At 42.0% G+C, this 18,902-nt stretch overlaps 1 protein-coding gene across 2 annotated transcripts; it reads left to right on the forward strand.

Annotated features, from left to right (window-relative positions):
- Window positions 1-436: 436 nt before the first annotated feature.
- LOC148011949 (uncharacterized) lies at window positions 437-3,936 on the forward strand. Of its 2 annotated transcripts, none has more exons than XM_087670700.1 (3): window positions 437-855; window positions 1,569-1,695; window positions 1,788-3,936. In XM_087670700.1, the coding sequence occupies exons 1-3, from the start codon at window positions 517-519 to the stop codon at window positions 3,608-3,610; spliced, it is 2,289 nt and encodes a 762-aa protein (XP_087526826.1). In that variant the 5' UTR covers window positions 437-516; the 3' UTR covers window positions 3,611-3,936. The 2 variants fall into 2 exon arrangements, with proteins under 2 accessions (XP_087526826.1, XP_087526827.1); XM_087670701.1 differs by having other exon boundaries at window positions 1,818-3,936.
- Window positions 3,937-18,902: the final 14,966 nt, after the last annotated feature.

Raw genomic sequence — 18,902 nt, forward strand, 5'->3', positions numbered from 1 at the left:
TAACGGTTATCTTACATGGAAAACACAATTTTATTGGGTTTTTGGGGCAGTCAGTTTTGGGGGGGGGGGGGGGGGTAACTGGTCATAGTATTGGTGCGATTTTGGAACTTTTTTGTTGCACCTCATTGTGACACAATAAAAGCCCATTTTTCTTCAACACAATTGCAATATCAATGTGGGTCGCTTGACAGGAGGGGTTATGTATGCTAAAATATTTGTTGGGTACTCGAATCCGACGAAGGTCATTGTAGGCATTATTTAATTGGCTCCTCTACCCTAGGGCGAGGAGAGACCCTAGGCTTGTTTGAGCTCCAACATTCAAGTACATGTACATACACATATGTACATGCATCTATATGCATATGTGTGTGTGTGTGTGTGTGTGTGTGTGTATAAAGGGCCAGGGGCATTATATGTATATAGGGAGGGAGGGAGAGAGGGGAGGGAGAGAGGTGTCACTGCCCCAACATGGGTCACGAAAGAAGCGCCAAACTGGAAGAATGACAGAATGTCAGTATGTCGGAGGCCCTACTCAAGAGAGCACAGGCTGATGGCAAGTTCCCCGTCTGGCATGTCCAGAAGCAATCAAGCGAGTGGAGCCTTCTTCAGACCAGCCATGGACGCTCTCCTGATTTCTCTCTTCATCGACAAGAGCAGCAGCAAGAAGAACAGCAGCAGCAGGATCAGAAGCACGGCGAAGAATATTTGTGTTTCTGGAGTCCAGTTGTGAGGTCTTGCATCCAAGAGGAGTTGTCTGGCACCACCCAGTCACCATCATTTGGTCCTCTCTTGCTCCGGAAGAGGAAGACATGCTCCTCCTCCCCTCCTGTAACAAACGTCATCCAGACCGTTTCAGTAAGGGAGCACACCTTTTGCATAAGTATTATGAATGATAATCAAACCAAAAGGCATAACAAAAAACTCGTAGTATTCATAACTTGTTCAAAATGCAGTCTTGACTATTTGTCTACATCAATGCAACAAGTAGTTCTACCTTCAGACCTTTTATTGGAAAAGGATGCCAAAATGGATAAAAGACACAAAGGATCTCTACTGTTGAGTCAATAACATGTCAGAGATGGAACATCATCACATAAGGGAGCACAGCTTTGCAAATCTTGTAAAGGTCATTGCAACAGAAGCGCTACATTCACAATCATCTGCCCTAGGAATGTGGGAATGGCTAGGTTGGGCATGCATCAGAATGAGGGATGGCAGAACTAAGATTACCCCCAATGGAACTGAAAAGCAGAGACTTACAAAATAAGAGGGGATTTTAATGGCCCCACAACCTTATTCAATGTCTATATCATGACATGGTTTCAAATGCTTCTGAACTGATGTATGCAGAGACATTGCTCTCATGATTTGTCTCAGGAATTTCTTAGTTTTATGGTTTGTAGGGGATTTCTAGTGCTAATTCTCACCTCAGGATTCTTTTGGCATCATAATTCTGATTCTAGTCTTTCTTGATTTAGTGGTTTGTAGCCTCAGAGAGGCTTTTTACATTTATGTTTGATATACAGGATGTAGGAGTTATTTTTGTTTGTTCTGGTGGGAGATTGCAGGGCTCGATGTCCCCATTGTCATCGAAGTTTGTGGGGTCGGCTGACGGAATAGTTCTGAAGAGACGTGAAAGTACTACTGGCATCTGTTCGAAGAGAAAGAGACTCGAAATCCCATCTTTTACTCAAGGTACAGTCTCTGTGTGTGTGTTTGTCTGTGTGCATGCTTGCCTGTGTTGCTGTGTTCCAAGTAACTGTTTCTTGGTCTCAACCACATTTCAGTTGAATCACAACTTTTGTCAAAGAAACCAGCTTGGGAGCTTACCCAAATTTATCCTTCAAGTTTGGTTACATCAAAACGCTTCTCTGCCAATCTTGAAAAAGAACCGGAATCCAGCAGTCCAAGAAGCCTTCCCTTTGGATCTCTTACAAGGAGATCTTTTGGACTTAGCTTCGGGAAACAGCTTATGGAGCATTCAACTGAATCAGAAAGCCCTCCTGCACATGCTGCAACAGGGCAATTGGTTTCACTTCCCAAGTCTCCGATGGACACAGAAATAGCTTTGCCAGGAGACACCAATGGATGTTCTAGGCTGAGCCAATCCAATGCTCAAGAGAACTCGAATCTTACAATGCGAGTGTGCTGTGGGAAATGGCTTACAGAGGATTCAACTGAATCAGTAAGCCATGCACGTGTGTTTAAGACTGTGATTGGTCAATCGGTTTCACATCTTAAGTTGCTGATGGACACGGCAATAGCTTTGCCAGGCGGCACCAATGGATGTTCTAGGTCAAGCCAGTCTGATGTTCAAGAGAACCCAAATCTTACAAAGCCAGGGAAACAGCCAATGGAGGATTCCACTGTATCAGAAAGCCATGCTGGTGTGTTTAAGACTGCGGTGGGGCAATCAGTTTCGCTTCCCAAGTTGCTGATGGACACACCAATAACTTTGCCAGGAGGCACCAATGGATGTTCTAGCTTGAGACAGTTCAATGTTCAAGAGAACTCTAATCATGCTCAGCCAATGTGCTGTGGGAACCAGCTTATGGAGTATTCAACTGAATCAGAAAGCCCTGGTCATGTGTTTAAGACTGCGGCTGGGCGATCGGTTTCACTTCCCAAGTTGGCAATGGACACACCAATAGCTTTGGCAGGAGGCACCAATGGATGTTCTAGCTTGAGACAGTCCAATGTTCAAGAGAACTCTAATGTTTCTCAGCCAATGTGCTGTGGGAAGCAGCTTATGGAGTTTTCAACTGAATCAGAAAGCCCTGGTCATGTCTTTAAGACTGTGTCTGGGGAATTGCTTTCGCTTCCCAAGTTGCCGCTAGACACACCAGTAGCTTTGCCAGGAGGCACGAATGAATGTTCTAGCTTGAGCCAATCCAATGCTGAAGAGAACACAAATGTAACAAAGCCAATAGGCCATTGCCAAGACAATGGTGATGATTTGAGGTCATCAGATCATCAGCTATCGAGCATGCCAGATGAAACGCTACAGAAGTCCTCTGAACCACTTGTTTTTGGCCAAGAAGCTGACTATTCCACCAAGACAGAAAGTGCCACTTCATTGTTCAAGTCTGCAAGTGGACACTCGGTTGTACTTACCACTGCTGCTATGAGCAGGGCAACAAGTCTGCTAGGCTCAGAATTGGATCTACTGCCCAATCTAGCTTCAACCATGTTCTTTACCAGAGGGATAAAATCAATGGGAGTGTCTAGTCTTCCCTTGCATGGTGGTCAAGGTCTCACTCTTGGTGAACAAGAGATTGGAAAGGAAAACATTCCAACAGCACCCAACATTAAAGTTGGGGCTTCTTATTCATCTTGTAAAGGAAATTTGACTGTGCTGCAGGTTGCAAGACGACAGCTTACTTCCGCTGTTTCTAAAGACAAGTCCTCTGCAGTTAAAGGTGAAAAAATTGTGTCACACCTTGGCACTGGGAAGCTTCCTTTACTTCCAAATTCAAAGAAGAGTGTCTCAAACTATGGAATGCTGAGGCGAACTGCTGTATCAGTAGCAAATGAGAAAATCATCCTAAAGAAGGGCAAGAGTGTGACATCCTTCAAAGCTCCAAGGAGAGTGCAAGAAAACAGCTTATAACTTGATCCTGACATTCAAAATCACTGTTGAACTCAACCTCTTTAAACTGCTCTCAATCCATAAGCAAGCATGATAGACCAATATTTTGTCCATTGTGTTATTGTTGAGTCTATTGGGAAGCCAAGAAAAGCTGTCTTTGTGCTACAATACAATGAATTGCCAATTTTGTCACATTTATACCCCATATTTCTTATTACTATAAGGATTGAGAAACACTGTCAAAGGTAGAAGGTTTGCCAGCTTGTCAATTCCTCGAAGGATGGGCATATGTATTTTCTAGGTTTCAGGTATTATGATGTTTCATTCCCCAGCCCAGAGTATTCTTACGTGATTTGTCTAAAATTGTGCCACTAAAAAACAAGGTATGATATAAGAGTAGTTTGAATGATGTCAAAGAGAGAACAAGAAAGCAACTCATAGCTTAATCTTCACATGCCATAAATCTCTCATGAGCTACACCTCCTTGAATGGCCAAATTGGCCTATGGAACAAAAGTAAATACATTTGGAATTAAGGGAACTATCATGTTTAATAAAGAAACCATAATCTAAGCGGAAACATCTAGCTAGGATTGCATTGCCTCTTAAGGATGTGCTGTGGGAATGGTTTGAGGTGTCCAAATGGTTATTGGTTAAATTACTTAATGTTAGCATAAGTTTTGGGTAAAGTGGGGCCCTTGATAAGTTTTTTGTTAACGTAGATTTGAAAATTTGTCCTTAATTTGAAGGAATTTGCTTTGCCCTCACAAATTGTTAATATGTGTGGAACTTCAGATATTGTACTATGAGAGAAAATTTATGCCATTAAAATTGTTTCCTTACACATTGTTAACATGTATGGAACTTGAGATGTCCAAATAAATCAATGAAGAGCCTTGGGGATTATTGTCTTGTGACTTAGATTATAACTCAAGTAATATAATGTATTATCTTGAATTCAATGTCTTTGGTGCAATCATTGATTACTACTGATTATTTGTCAGATATGTTGGAATATAGCTATTAGTTTGAGATCTATGCGTCAAGGGTGTGGTATCTTGGAAATTGCATTAGCAATGTTATTTCTTTGGTCTTTGCCATAATTTGAAAATGTAATCTTGTTTCACAAGAACTCATTTCAGCAAGTGACCATGGGGATGGGATTTTTGGTAAATGCCACGCTATTAAAGATTGATTATCTCTTTCTATAGTTAGTTGTGATCCATGCACATAGGATGAAGTTTTTGTTTTATTATTGAGTAATTAGATTTTGGTTCTTATTCTAGAAGTTTTTGTTTTGCTGTTGATTAATTAGATTTTACTTTTTAGTCTATTCAAATTTTATCTTTTTCTTCACTAACTACTAGTATAGGTAGAATACAATTTCCTCATTATAGATTATGAAATCAAGAAAATCTATTTGTGTAGTCCCATTAACAATTTTTAGAGTGTAATTTAATACTTTATTTATCTAAAATGTTTAGTAGTTCTTCTATGATTTTCAAATGTACATCCCAAGTTTTATGTGAATCAAAATATCATTCAAATAAATTACTTATACTTTCCTAGTAAATATATGTTTAAACGAATATCCACTAAATGTTGGAATGAACTTGGTGTGTTGAATAATCCAAATACCATTACTTGATATAGTCTTGTTGCTAGGTGAAATGCTATTTGTTGTTGATCTTCTTTATTACTAAGAATTTGCCAATATTACAATGTGATATTCAATGGATTTAACAAAAACCAAATTTTCTTATGGAGATCATCTTCATTGGGAAATTTAAACTAGTGTATAATTTCATGCATTAATCTAGTGTTCAATTGGAACATAATTTATGCAAGGAGGTTAGAAAGAGTTACTTTATGATGCTTTTTTAGCAAACTACTGATATCTTTTACCCTTATCTCCATAGGTAGGGATTACATGACTTGAGAGTGGCTAATGCCTTTATCATTGATTTTTTTTGTAAATTTCTAACCAATCACAAAAAGTAAGAGTTGACAAGGAGGCACATAACATTCATGGAAATAAATAGTGTATTGTACATCAAATTTTATAATAACTACATCTATTGAAGTACATAAATGCCTATTATCACCAAATGAACTTGAGGTATGGTGTAGTCTTTGAACTATTCCTTTATGGATAGAAGGGAAATTATTTTTGGTCTTATACATGATGTGTAATATCATGCCTTTAGTGTAGCTAAAGAAAATGTAATTTCATAGCTTTAGACATTTTGAGGCCTATTATTAGTGATGACTAATCATACTTATTTGTAAATTGAGCTATTACTTTATTTTTTATTTTTTTACAATCATTTTGTTATGGTAGAGTAGTTCCAATCACTTTTTTGTACAAAATCCTTGATTGATTGATTTTAAACATGTGACCAATTTAATTCAATACTTTTAGATTGTTGCATGATTGTGTAGCAACAACCCCTTTCATGCCATACGTACCACGTGAGATTTTTGGTTGTCCATCCATCCATGGTGAGTGATTTGAAAATTACCTATCCAAGTTTGTTGCAAATTAGAGAAAGCCTTCGAATGTATTTGGTCATCCAAGAGTGGATTCAGTTTGTTGTCTAAATCTTGGTTTTGATATTCACCAATAAAAAGTATAGCTTCATTAGTATTTCTCACTTGAATTACTAATGTGTTTAAATACCAAATTATTTGCTCAACTGCTACCACTAGTTGGATTTTCCATTATGCATATATAATCCATATTTATCAAAAAATTTATAACTTTAAAATTAATTTTGATTGATCAATTTTGGTGGATTCTATTAAGGTATAAAGCCCAATGGGAAAGGTCAAGTTAGTAGAGAGATACATGAGTTATTAAGATACAAGGGGTTGAATCCAAAAGAGAGTCTTAATGGTGATCCAATAGTGCCCCGACTAATTTCTAGCAAAAGTAGAAATGGTATGAAATAACATGCATAGTAGTTTGTCTATTATTGGCCTTCCTATTCGGTGCCATGGAAGTTCTAGGCCAACTTTTTTGTTCAATGTTATTGGTTTTGTATTACTATAATTTTTGGTGTAGTCGTTCTATAAAGTACACATGGCTACAAAATCAAGTGCATTGCAAATTGTCTTGGTTAAATTGCAAGTTGTTCTCATTCTTACAATCATGATAGCAAATAATTCTTTTGGTGGAGTTTACACCTTCATGTTCAAAAAAAGACTAGGTAGAATGTGATAATTTATTATCTTCACCAAGCAAACATGCATTCTTGGGTTCAAGGATTGCTAGATGGTAAATGTTCTTTCTATTGTGCATCTCTAAATATGTTCATTCTACCATCCACCCTTGAATGTTTAGGGATAATTATTTCTCTTCATCAAGCAATGCTCAGTTCTTGGGTCAGAGGATTCCTAGGTGGTGATTGTTCTTTCTATCATGCACCCCCAATTATAGTTTTCATTTTATCCTCCATTGTTGAAGGTTTACGGTTAGTTATTATCCCCAAAATGATGACATTGAACTTTTGTTTTGGTGGTCTTTACACATTCAAGTTCAAATCTAGGATGGATAGGAATTGATAATTCATTGTCTTCATGTAACCAAATTGTAGTGGCGGGCTCACACTCAACCGCTAAGACCCCATGGGCCACTTATTCTTTCAAGCGTTTCAAGCCGAGCACTAATGGCTACCTCTCACATAACCGACACGCTATCTCTCTCTAAGAGTGTAGTGAGCTTACCTCCATGCCCGATCGAGTTGCCTCCTTCCCCTAGCACTCTAGTAGCTCCATGATCCAAGTGCAAGCTTCAAGTGAGCTGTCAAGCTCCATGCTCCAAGCTCCATTTCCGTGAGCAAGAGAAGAGAAGAGAAGAGAAGAGAAAAAGAAAGAAGAAGATGGAGAGCTTCTCCAAAACGGTCCCTCGCCCTTACACACTCACTCCCTCACACTCTCACAATCCCTCTCTCAAGCACAAGCTCATGCAAGCAAGAAGAATAAGAATAAGAATAAGAATAAAAAAGGAGCTACTTTTGGATACACACAAGAATGAGCTCCTCATTCACTTTTCAACTTTATATACAAAACCCTAAATCCCTTTTGGGCAGTCATCCCCTTTTTGGTGTGGGCTTGGCCCATTCCTCCAACCCTTCTCCTCCTCTTCCCTATTGGAATGGCCTCAACCCGTGCCTCTAACCATTTACAATTTGCATGGGTGAGAGCCCGGCGCTCTTCTACAAAATAAATCTTGTGCGCCTTGCGCTCTTTTACAAAAGTATTGACTAGCACTTTTTCTTGTGCGCCTCTCTTCTTGATTTAGGACTTTTTTACACTTCTTATGTTTCTTGATTTTTCTTGGCGTGCTTTCGTCTTCCATTTCACTTTTGCCTTGGCCTTGCCTTTTGCTTTAGATTTTCCACCTTGTTAACATTATCCCCCTCCTAGACGAGTGCCAATCCCATGGCACTCTCCGTCTCATAGGTAGTAAGATTTGGCATGCACTGAAGACATGGGTGGAAAAGTCTTTTGTGGTTTGCCTCTGAGGAGTTTTGGTGGTAGTGCGGATAAAGGTCGTTAGTGGCACGTTGTTGGCTTGATTGGCTGGTGATAGGGCTATTTTAGTTGGTGATAGGGCTATTCTTCATTGGGAGTTGCACTCATGACTAGCACAAGTGTTGGTGTTATACAGATGCACATGATCCAAAGAGGGACATCCTTGACGCATCGACCGAAGTCTGGCAGGTAAAAACCCTGGAGCTGGGATCGACATCCATGTTCATGATGCACTAGTTATTTGACAGAGAGCAGGTGGCTTTCATCTGGAGCTCACATGAGGGGACGCTTTGGTAGTCTAGCCAAAGAAGGGGAATTCATGGTCATTTATGCATTGCAACATTGGTGACAGGATAGTCACACATGCTACATCAGGGGCATTGTTGACAGACATTGAAAGCTGCTATGATCTTCTCTATCTTTAGGAGCTGGTACGATCAACATCAACATTAGGTTCTCTCCTAGGCACCTTGGTGGTGGCTTGCGCACCCACTACTTGGGTATCCATGGTTGTACTTTGGTGGACATTGTTGTGTGTACTATGATGCGACATTATCATTGTATATTTTATTATATCATATCACCCATGATCAGAGAGAGGGTGTTAGTAGATTAGTCAGTTCATGATTGAGTCTGTACTTGTGGTACAGTAGGCTGGGCATAGAGACATTTTAGGCATTTTATTTTCCATTGTTTATTATGGTTTAGGCATTATTTGCAGCCAGTCAGCCAGCATTTAATGTTGGCCGACCAGTCATATTTTGGGCATTTATTTGTCCTATATATTGTATGGCTCCCTCCTCCACTTATTCATTCATCACCTGACAGTTCTTGGGGAGAGGGAGCATATGCCAGTGCCTCCATAGCCGGTGACTCACATTGGTTGTGTACTATTTCATGACTTGGTATATGGATTCCATTTCCCGAGCATACATCTAAGTTCTCACCTGTATTGTATTCTTTCTTTCCCTTTCTCTTTTGTCTTGTGTTTCAGCAATTTATTACAACTTATGTCTACGCTTCCATTGCTGCACCACTTCTAACAAAAGCCAGTCATTCCTAGGATGGAGATAAACCCTATGGGCATGCCTAGACCACCTGGACCCTATGTGACCCATCCACCAAGTGATGCTCCAATCCACTACATGGAGGAGTCGAACGGCGAAGAGCCTTACGTGCACCCTTATGTCTTGTATGACAAAGAGGGCAATGTAGTCCTTATGGACTACCAACTAGTATAGTGATGGTGTTAGGTAGAGAAAGAGGTAGAGGCTTAGGAGGGCAGACCCAAGAGGCAATCACACTTGTGGTCACCCAAGACATATCTCTTTGCATTGCCTGTAAAGAGAGTAAGCAAATCAAGACAATACTGATCAGATATGCGTTGAATGTGGAATCACACACCTCTTTGTTGATTGCCCTAGACGAAAGCCATCCTCTAACTCCATAAACGAGCCATCACTCCCATTGGGATTGTTCGGTGTCAAGACACTTGATAGGAAGGCCACACCTATCTTGTTGCATGTCATGACCTACACACAGACAAAGCAAGTTGGTATATCATTTCCAGGGCCTAGCAATTTAGATGCATCCTCAATCGAAAAGAAGAGTCATAGGAGAAGAAAGAAGAAACCAGATGCAAGGGTCATGTTGAAAACAGAGAGTGCTACAACATTGCATGTGGAAAAGAAAGTGAGACATTGAAGCGAAAATGTCAGCCTCAAGGACATGGCTGAGAAGGAAAGTGTGAAGGTCGGGGAGTACCCCAACCCAAAGTGCCAACTTGAAGCCACTGAAAAGGTGAAGGAGTGAGTGAAAGAAGCCCAAGAACACTTAAAAGACATTGAGCCCACATTGGAGGACGAGATCGATGATGTTTCAAGCATGAGCACACCAATGTCACCTCCACGACCAAAATCGAGAGATGTGACTGCACCACAAGCAATGCCACACAGAAAAAGCCTAAACGCTACGGGCCAGTGAATTAGTCAAGGCCATTGGCTAGGAAACACAGGGACAGGAGAGGGGCATGCAACTAGCAATCTCCTCACCTCACTGATGACCACCCCCATGATGCTAAGCCGAGGATATTTTCTTAGGCAACATCTACCAATGTGGCAAGAACTGAAACAATGGGTTGAAGGGTCAATGGAGCAAGTTGCCGCTGACTCACACCAACATGATGCAGAGACGCAGATATTGAGTTTGATGCTGCACTCAATGCCAAAATCCTTACATGTTAATGCTTTTTGGGAGGGCACTGAAATGCATGCGGTCTTGCCAGGTGATACCACAAGGAAAGGAATTGTAGACATGGGAGCGGGAGTCAATGTGCTAAGCCATGTAGTGCTCCAAACCTGGGGTAACCCACGGTCAAGACAGGTAGGTTTAACATCACACTAGCTAACGGGATGAAAGTGAAGACATTTGGCATATTAAAGAATTGGCCAGTCAAGATTGTAGGAGTCCAATTCTCAGTTGATTTTATAGTCATGAAGGGAGTGGACTATGAACTTTGCTAGGCCCGCCGACCCTGGATGTGCAATGCGAGAGTCATAGAAGACGGGAGCAACGGTATGATCTTCCTAGGCAATCAAATGGAAGCTATAAGAGTAGAGATGGACACCTTGAAGACCACAACGGTTGGCCTAGATGCCATCTCCACCATGTTGAAGGGTGACGGCCAGAATAGGAAATCTTATGGGCCACTGACTAAGTATATCCCTTGTCTCTTGAGGACGACTGAGACTGAATGCATCTCCTTGCTACAATTGAACTACCATTCTCGAACAACGAGAATCATGCAAGCAAGCTGCCAAGGCAGTTGGCAAATCTTGAGAAGAGCCCTCAGTGGCAATTTTGCATGATGGCTAGGAGCGGGCAAAGAGGACCCAACCCAGTCATATTCCAAGCACCAAAAAACAAGCAAGAGCTCCATGAGATCTTAGAGCACATGACTCACAAGCTAGCTGGTAAACCATCAACGAACCTTAAACCACTCAAAGATCTCTTAAATGAACCTAAGTGGTGATGGACTTAAGTACATGAGTTAAAATTGATGTACAATTGGGCCTTAGTCTCACCGGCAAGAGGGATGAGAAATATCAAGACTTAGGAGATGATGAGTAGTCGGACAAAGATAGTTCTAACAACAAATATGGGGAACTATTGTTCTTTCAGTGACGAGAGTGAAGGGGAAATTGACATGATAGAATACGACACTGAAGGATGGGTGATAGAGCAAATATGAGCAGACTGCAAACCATGCAAGGGAAATGCCTTTAGAATTGAAAGAGGAGTCACGTGCATGGATTGCGATCGCACTTGGTTGAAGCACGTAGGTGCAATAGACTTCGAGCAAGTAGGTCTAGCCCAACCAACTGCTATGTCATTGCTTTAGGACAAATTCACCATTGGAGCTATGACTACCGAGAGAGACTCCCTCTTCTAGCGAAAACAGAAAGTTCAATTCCGAATTGGAAGTAAGCTGAGATAGTGATCTTGAAATACCTTGACCTTCTAAGATTAGATGCACCAAGGGGGACTTACCCATCCACCTCAAGTGCCGAAGGTTAAAGGAGGAAAGAAGGAAACAGCCTAAGGATGCATAGGCAGAGGAGTAGAGAACATCGCAAGGCCTACCAAGGAGATTCACTAAGTTCAAGAAAGGCAATAGGGTAATGATCTTGCTGGGAGCCAAAGGCCAAGGGCAAGCAAGCGAACCAATAGAAGGACCCGCCAAGGTCAATGAGGTCAATTTAGCCAAGGAGGAGGGGACACCCTGACCTGTCTTTATAGTCGATGACCTGACCAAGAAAGAGGAAGCAAGTCTCATTGCTCTCTTGTGAGAGTATGTAGACGTCTTTGCTTGGACCCTAGAGGAACTCAAAGGGGTAGATTCGAGTGTAGTGACTCATAATATACCCATGACACCTGTTGCAACGCTGGTCAAAGTAGCGATGGTATCCCATGAATCCAAAGCATGCTCACGTTGTCAAGGAAGAAATTGATCAACTACTGAGAGCATGATTCATCTATGAGATTAAGCACATAGACGGCGTTTCACCCATAGTCATCGTACTAAAGAAGAACAAAAAAAACAGAGTGTGCATCAAGAGGCCTATAGTTTCCTAGATAGCTTCTCGGGGTACAATCAGGTGCAAGTGCACCCTAATGATAGGCACAAGACCGCCTTTTCCACTAAGTGGAAAGTCTTTGCCTACATAGTCATGCCCTTCAGGTTGACTAACGCGCCAACTACCTTCCAGAGGCTCATGTGTGCTATATTCAAGGATAATCTTAGGAAGGAGTTAGAGGTTTTCGTCAACGATCTGTGTGTTCACTCCACTTGGAAGGAGCATGTAGACACACTTCGAGTTGTCTTTGAACTGTGTCGATTATATCGTCTCTCGTTGAAAGTGCCAGTTTTGGGTAAAGCGCAAATGATCCTAGGGCACGTGACGTGAAAGAACGACATTGCCACCAACGTCTCGAAAGTCAAGATTATCCTCGATCTTCCACCACCAACAGATTACAAGGGAGTTCAGTGCTTCTTCCTAGGCCATATAGGGTATTATCGGTGATTTGTGTGGAACTACACATTGATTGCCAAACCTCTATACAAGTTGTTGATTATATTCAAATGGACCTAGGAATGCCAACACGTGTATGAGGAGTTGAAAAAGGCTCTAACCATTGCACTAATTCTACAAGCCCCAGACTGAACGATCACTTTTCATGTTCACATTGATGCTTCTAAGGGTGCTGTAGAGGCGGTGTTGTGCCAGCCTAGTGAACACAACTTAGACTATCTTGTGAGCTTTGCTAGCAGACAACTCACAAATATGGAAATGAATTATTCGAAAACTGAGAAAGAGGTTTAGCTTTGGTGTTTTCTATAAATCAGTTTTGGCATTATCTTTTGGCTACGCCCTTTACCTTCTTTATTGACCAATCAAGCCTTGCTTTACCTTGTTAATAAACCGTGCACTACAGGATGCATAGCTCAATGGTTACTTCTATTTTTAGAATGTGACTTCTCCATGGTCGTGCGTAAAGAAAAGAAGCATTATGTGGTTGATCATATGTCTCGCATCCCCACGGGAGAAGCCGCTGGACAAGGCATTACACACGAACTACTTAATGCCTATCTATTCAGCCTATCCAATGCAAAAGATTTGTTTAGAGCTGATTATTTGACAAATGACATAGTCCAAGTGCTTGAGCACAAACTCCTTGAATGACCAATAGAAAAAGCCCAACTTAGGTGACTCGTTCTCAAAGTCCAACTTTATCAGTTGATAGCAGGCCAACTCTATCGGCTAGGGCAAGATGGATTGCTATGCAGATGTGTGTGCGAGCATGAAATGCATAACGCACTTGCAAAGGTACACAGAATAACGGGAGGTGCTGCAATCTCGGATATGGTGGCCAACTCTTTTTTGAGATGCAGCAGTATGATTTGTAAAGCACTGTGATGAGTGCTAAAGGACCAAGGTACAAGTTTGCAAGGACAAAATGGAGTCGAGTCCAATTATTGCAAGGCAACCATTCAAGAAATGGGGAATCAACTTCATCGGGCCAATCAGTCCTACAACACAATACTCACAAGTGAAATACATCATTGTTGCCACAGACTACCTCACGAAGTGGATGAAAGCATGAGCTACAAGAAAGAATGATGCTAGGATCACTGCCAAGTTCCTTTGGGAATAGGTAATCTCAAGATTTGGCTACCCCATCGAACTCATTTTTAGTGACCAAGGCACACACTTCATCAATGAAGTGATCACTCATCTCCTATCCACCTTTCTAATCATCCATCGAAAATCCTCACTCTACTATCCTCAGGCTAATGGCTAGACTAAGTCTACTAATAAGATACTAGTAAACGTCTTGACCAAGGTAGTCTCTGCTTTGCATAGCGACTGGGATAACAAACTCATGGTAGCCTTATGGGTCTACCGCACAACTTACAAAATGACAGTGGGACAGACTCCCTTCAGGTTGACTTACAGGAATGAAGCAATTCTACCTGTAGAATCCTTCGTTCCTAGCCTAAGAATCACTCATCAAGAGAGATGGGATGGAAAGGAGGCATGGACAGAGCACCTAGTTGAGCTAGAATGCTTATCAAAAACTCGATTTCTAGCCACCCACCTGCTAATATGCAAGAAGGCAAGATGCAAAAGTTGGTTTGACAAGCATGTCAAGAAGAACAGATTTTCAAACAAGAAGACTTGGTATTGCTGTACTCATTCAAGGAACATAAGCAAAAAATGAAGTTTAGAGGGCTAGGGCCTTTTCGAGTTTGCACCATCGGTCAAATTGGCAATGTTAAACTCAAAACCCTAGAGGGTGAGGGCATAGGCTTTTTCAATTGCACCTGCATAAAGAAGTACTACCCTCCCACACACCCACTGCACGAGCCGCCAATGCTAGAATCCCCTGTCAATGCGTGCCACTATCACACAGAGATTCACGATGAGGATGAGGAAGCAGTAGAACCAGCCTACCTAAGCATAACGGTCACTGCAAGGAAAACACACACCTTCAATGCATTGATTGATGAGGGAACTAACTTTAATGTTTTAACTCATGATCATTCGACTCACATTGGTAGACCGTAGTTGCAACCCACCAATGCCAAACTCAGCCCATATGGGGGTCGACCATATGCACTCTTGGAAAAAGTGCAAGGCTGCAGTCTCTATCGAGTCTAAAAGCATACCAATGATCTTTTATGTGTTGCCAAAAACCAAGGATGTAGGTACAAAATTGTTGTTAGGACATGCACATTTAAAAAGTAGGCTCATTGCAATGTCGACTACAAGTCCCAATGTATTCACCTTGCCATAGGAAACATACATATAGTTACTGCTTTCAGCAAGGGCTGCGTGACTCCAGCGAAGTCTGCAAAGCCGCCGATAGCGAAAGCCATTGCCAAGTCTAAGGAGGGTCATGACTCGCCACTACCCACCAGACCTAAAGACATGCAAACCGTTGAAGCCAAAACTACGATCCCTGAACCAAGTCTCCAATGGATACCTAAACATCAAAACCCGCCACACCTAGGAGCATACATCCCCAGCCCTGCAAAGCTAGAGACCCATACTCAAAACCTAGGAGGCCAAGACGAAACCATAAACATCGAAGTACGATCAAGCCATGATGAGTCCCCAAGACCTTATTACAAGTGCAAGGCTACTATGAGGGTAACATCTAGATCTGGGTACCTAAAGCCAAAACGGCCAAAGGCCCTACTCAAACGTTGCCCTCAAGCTTGACCACATGACCCATTAGAACAGATTAGGCACTCATGCCACAAGAGACTTAGGCTGCTAAATCCAGAGAACCTCTGAAGCAACCCAGCCCCGCAGAATTTAAGACAATCTATAGGCCAAAATTGCAGGCCGCTACTAACAAACTGTCTCAACCTGGGCCTATTGGTCCCCTAAAACCTCAGAAACACCATTATCAGTATTGCATGCTAGCCTATTAAACAAGACGCCAATCCACAACCACAGAAGAAATTAGAGCCACAACAAGCAGTTGTTGAACTCTCTAGTTCACTCAGGTCCCAGCCCCACTGCAGGCCTTAGATCCTCTTATGAGCGGAGATCAATTCTAACCTTGGCTGCAAACTTTGCTGAGAATATGGGGGATGACTTGGTTTCTTGCCTTAGAAACTTAGATGCCACCTTTTGGTTACTTGCTAAAAGCATTGATCGCTTGGACTTAGACCTTTTGGAGGAGCCTTTTACAACGTAGGTGCGTACACTACCTTGTTCATGGGAAGAATCTGAATTTGTATTCATTAAGGCTGCTGAAGTAACTAAGGAGTTAATCGCCACCGAGATTTCCAATGAGCAAGCACAAAAACGACTCCTCATCACATCATATGGCAAGCGCACTGCATACGCCACCGACCAAGAAATCAAAGAGTTGAAGCAGCTTGTCGACAACAACTCTTCTTTCTTGAGGAAATGGTACACTCTCCGACTTCAATGGGAATTTGAGGGCTATCAAATCATGACTAATGCTGAATAGAGACGTGCTATCAAAACCTCGGAGTATGACCCCACTTATGTAGCTCTAACCTCCTATAGGGTTTTGACAAAAAATCATAACAGACCCCTAGAAGAGCACCTCTTGACCCATCCATCTTTAGATCATATTCTGATTGAGGAGGAGCTACACATTGCTAGCCGAATTGACTCCATTGACTTCCTAATGGATGTCCTTACCTACATCACTCACATAGGCATTCAACCTATCGACATGGACCACTACATTAAAATGGAATGTAATCCAAACTTCTATGCTTGGCTCATGCGGAAGTGAAGCATCGTGCACAGGAATTTAATACCCTTAACCCTTTAATCTCTAGTCCTAGGAAGGATCCTTCTCATTCTCAAGGGGGGAGGGGGTAAGGTGAAATCAAAAGGTAAAATTAAATAAGTAATGTGAATGAAACACACAAGGAAAACTAAAAAGCCTCATTCAATGTCCAAAATAGATGAAAAATTAATTTGTGAATTAAGGAAAAAGTCATGAAATCTTGGAATGAAGGGATTGCTTGAAGGAAAAGTCTACTAATGTGCTTAAGCATCTCAAGTTAGCAAATCATGAATTCTTTCCTTGTGTGAGTAATTCTTTTGAAAAGCACTAATGGTGAATATGGATTCATGACAGGAAACCATCATGGCAGGCTAAGAAAAGACTGGCAGATTGCCTTTCTCGAAAGAAGAACAGGTGAAATACGGCCTCTCAGTGGAGATGAGGGATTTTAATCAGTTTAAATTTCGGCATATCTTCAACCTAGAAGATGTAGACATAAAAGAAAAGACTGTGAGGCAAATTTTTGAGCAGTGCAATCTACAGAAATACATGGAAGTAGTGGACCAAGGGGTTGATTACATCCATTGTGCGGAGTTCTTAGGAACTTTTCATAGGAACCACAGCATCGTGACCATGCAAGAGGGAGAAGAAACTTGTCGGGTGCAAATTAAATTGACCCCGGAGTTGGTAGAAAGAGCATAGGGATTGGCAAAAAAAGTAGGGAGAAAGTTGAAGAGAGGTGTATACGCCATGTTGGGGATGGACAAGGTGAAGGTCCACACCAACAATGGCATCTTCTTGGCAGATATTCCAGATCATAAAATCCAACTTCAGGCCAAGATGATGCATGCATTGTTCTCTAGTTAGAGGTATAGCACAATCATGAGACGTATTAATGTCCCCTTGCTAGAGAGCATTGCAGCACGATCACTAGATGAGGTGAACCTCAACGGCTTTGTGAGAAAGACCATTGAGACCTCAGCGAAGGCTCTGGCAACAGGAGGACAGCCTGTCGAAGGAGAGTCCCCTGCCACCAAATCTAAAAGGAAAGTCTCATCTTCGAAGGCCTCACCATTGGATTCGGTGGGGTCCTTGCCTCCATCATCAGAGAAGCATTGGGGAAAGGATAGGGAGGAGGAGAAGAATTTGATGAGATGCTGAGCAGGTCGCCACCTCAATAGGAACAAGAGGCACAATCCAGTGAAAGGACAATGAGTGAGGATGAAGAGAATAGGGAACAGGAAGAGCAGTCTAGCCATGGAGAGGCTAAGAAGACAAAGAAGAAAATTGCATAGGAAAAGCAAGAAGAGGAGAGGAGGAAAAAAGAAAAAGAAAACTTGCAAAAGGCTCGTAGGGATTCCAAAAAGGCCGAGGAGGAAAGAAAGAGAAAGGCAAAAGAAGAGGAGGAGTTGAAAAGAAAGGAGGAGGAAGATATAACCCTTGCAATGTGTAGATCCATTGAGTAATAGTCCAGGTAGGACAAGCTAGAGCCCCATGAGCCCGCTCAAAAATGAAGGATCAAGCTCAAGTGCCCACGCACCAAAACTCATATCACCTACAGTGCAAGAAGGCGACGGTAAGACCCCAATCACCCCCATTCCTACTCTCCTGGCACCTACCACCACCACCACCATATCCACACCTAGTTCTATGACCCAGGTAGACGCCAACAACCTAATGTCCTGGGTCCAATACTTTATGAATAAGGAAATGAGCCAAGGAGTAGGAGAAGGGACCCCTTTGGCAAGAACCAAAAGACCGGCACCAGTAGATGTTGAGTCTAGACAAGACCCAAAGAAGCAAAAGGTGGCAACCTCTACAACCTCCATCACTGCAACAGAGATGCCACTTGTGGAGTATGATGAATATGTCAAGGAGCTTCTCTCTTAACTAGAGAAAGCCAAGGAAGAGAAAATTAGCAATGGTAAAGCTAGAAGTAGAAAAAGAGGCCATGGCTACATTTCAACTAGAGAAAACCCACCAAATCGCCATGACCCAAAGGGAGATTAGTGAACTCAAGGAACAACTACATGCTAAAGAAGAAGTAGAAGCCGAATGGCAAGCAAAATTGGACGAAGAAACCGAAGCCATAGTGCACATGCGAAGACAAAACGAAGAGATCGTAAGGGCTTTATGAGGATTTGCAAGTAGAAATGGAAAAGATCACTAAAGCCACAGAGAAACTAGAGGCACTGAGGGAGGAAAGAGCACACATGTACAAAAAAGAAGTGGAGAAATTGACACAAGAGGTAGCCTCAGCATAGGAAGTGCAGTAGAGATTGAAAAGAGAAATGGAAGATCAAGAACAGAGGCTGATAGTGCTAGCTCAGAGGCAAGGGGAAAGCCTCGAGGAGATGATGAAAAGGGTAGAAAATGGGTAGCGCATAATGAAAGATGAGTCAAAGCCTTGGCACGCCATTTGGCTCAGCATGAAAAAG

Source organism: Lygodium microphyllum, chromosome 28 (assembly GCF_053477565.2).
Source record: "Lygodium microphyllum isolate KBCC chromosome 28, Lygodium_microphyllum_v1.1.10, whole genome shotgun sequence".
Taxonomy (NCBI): domain Eukaryota; kingdom Viridiplantae; phylum Streptophyta; class Polypodiopsida; order Schizaeales; family Lygodiaceae; genus Lygodium; species Lygodium microphyllum.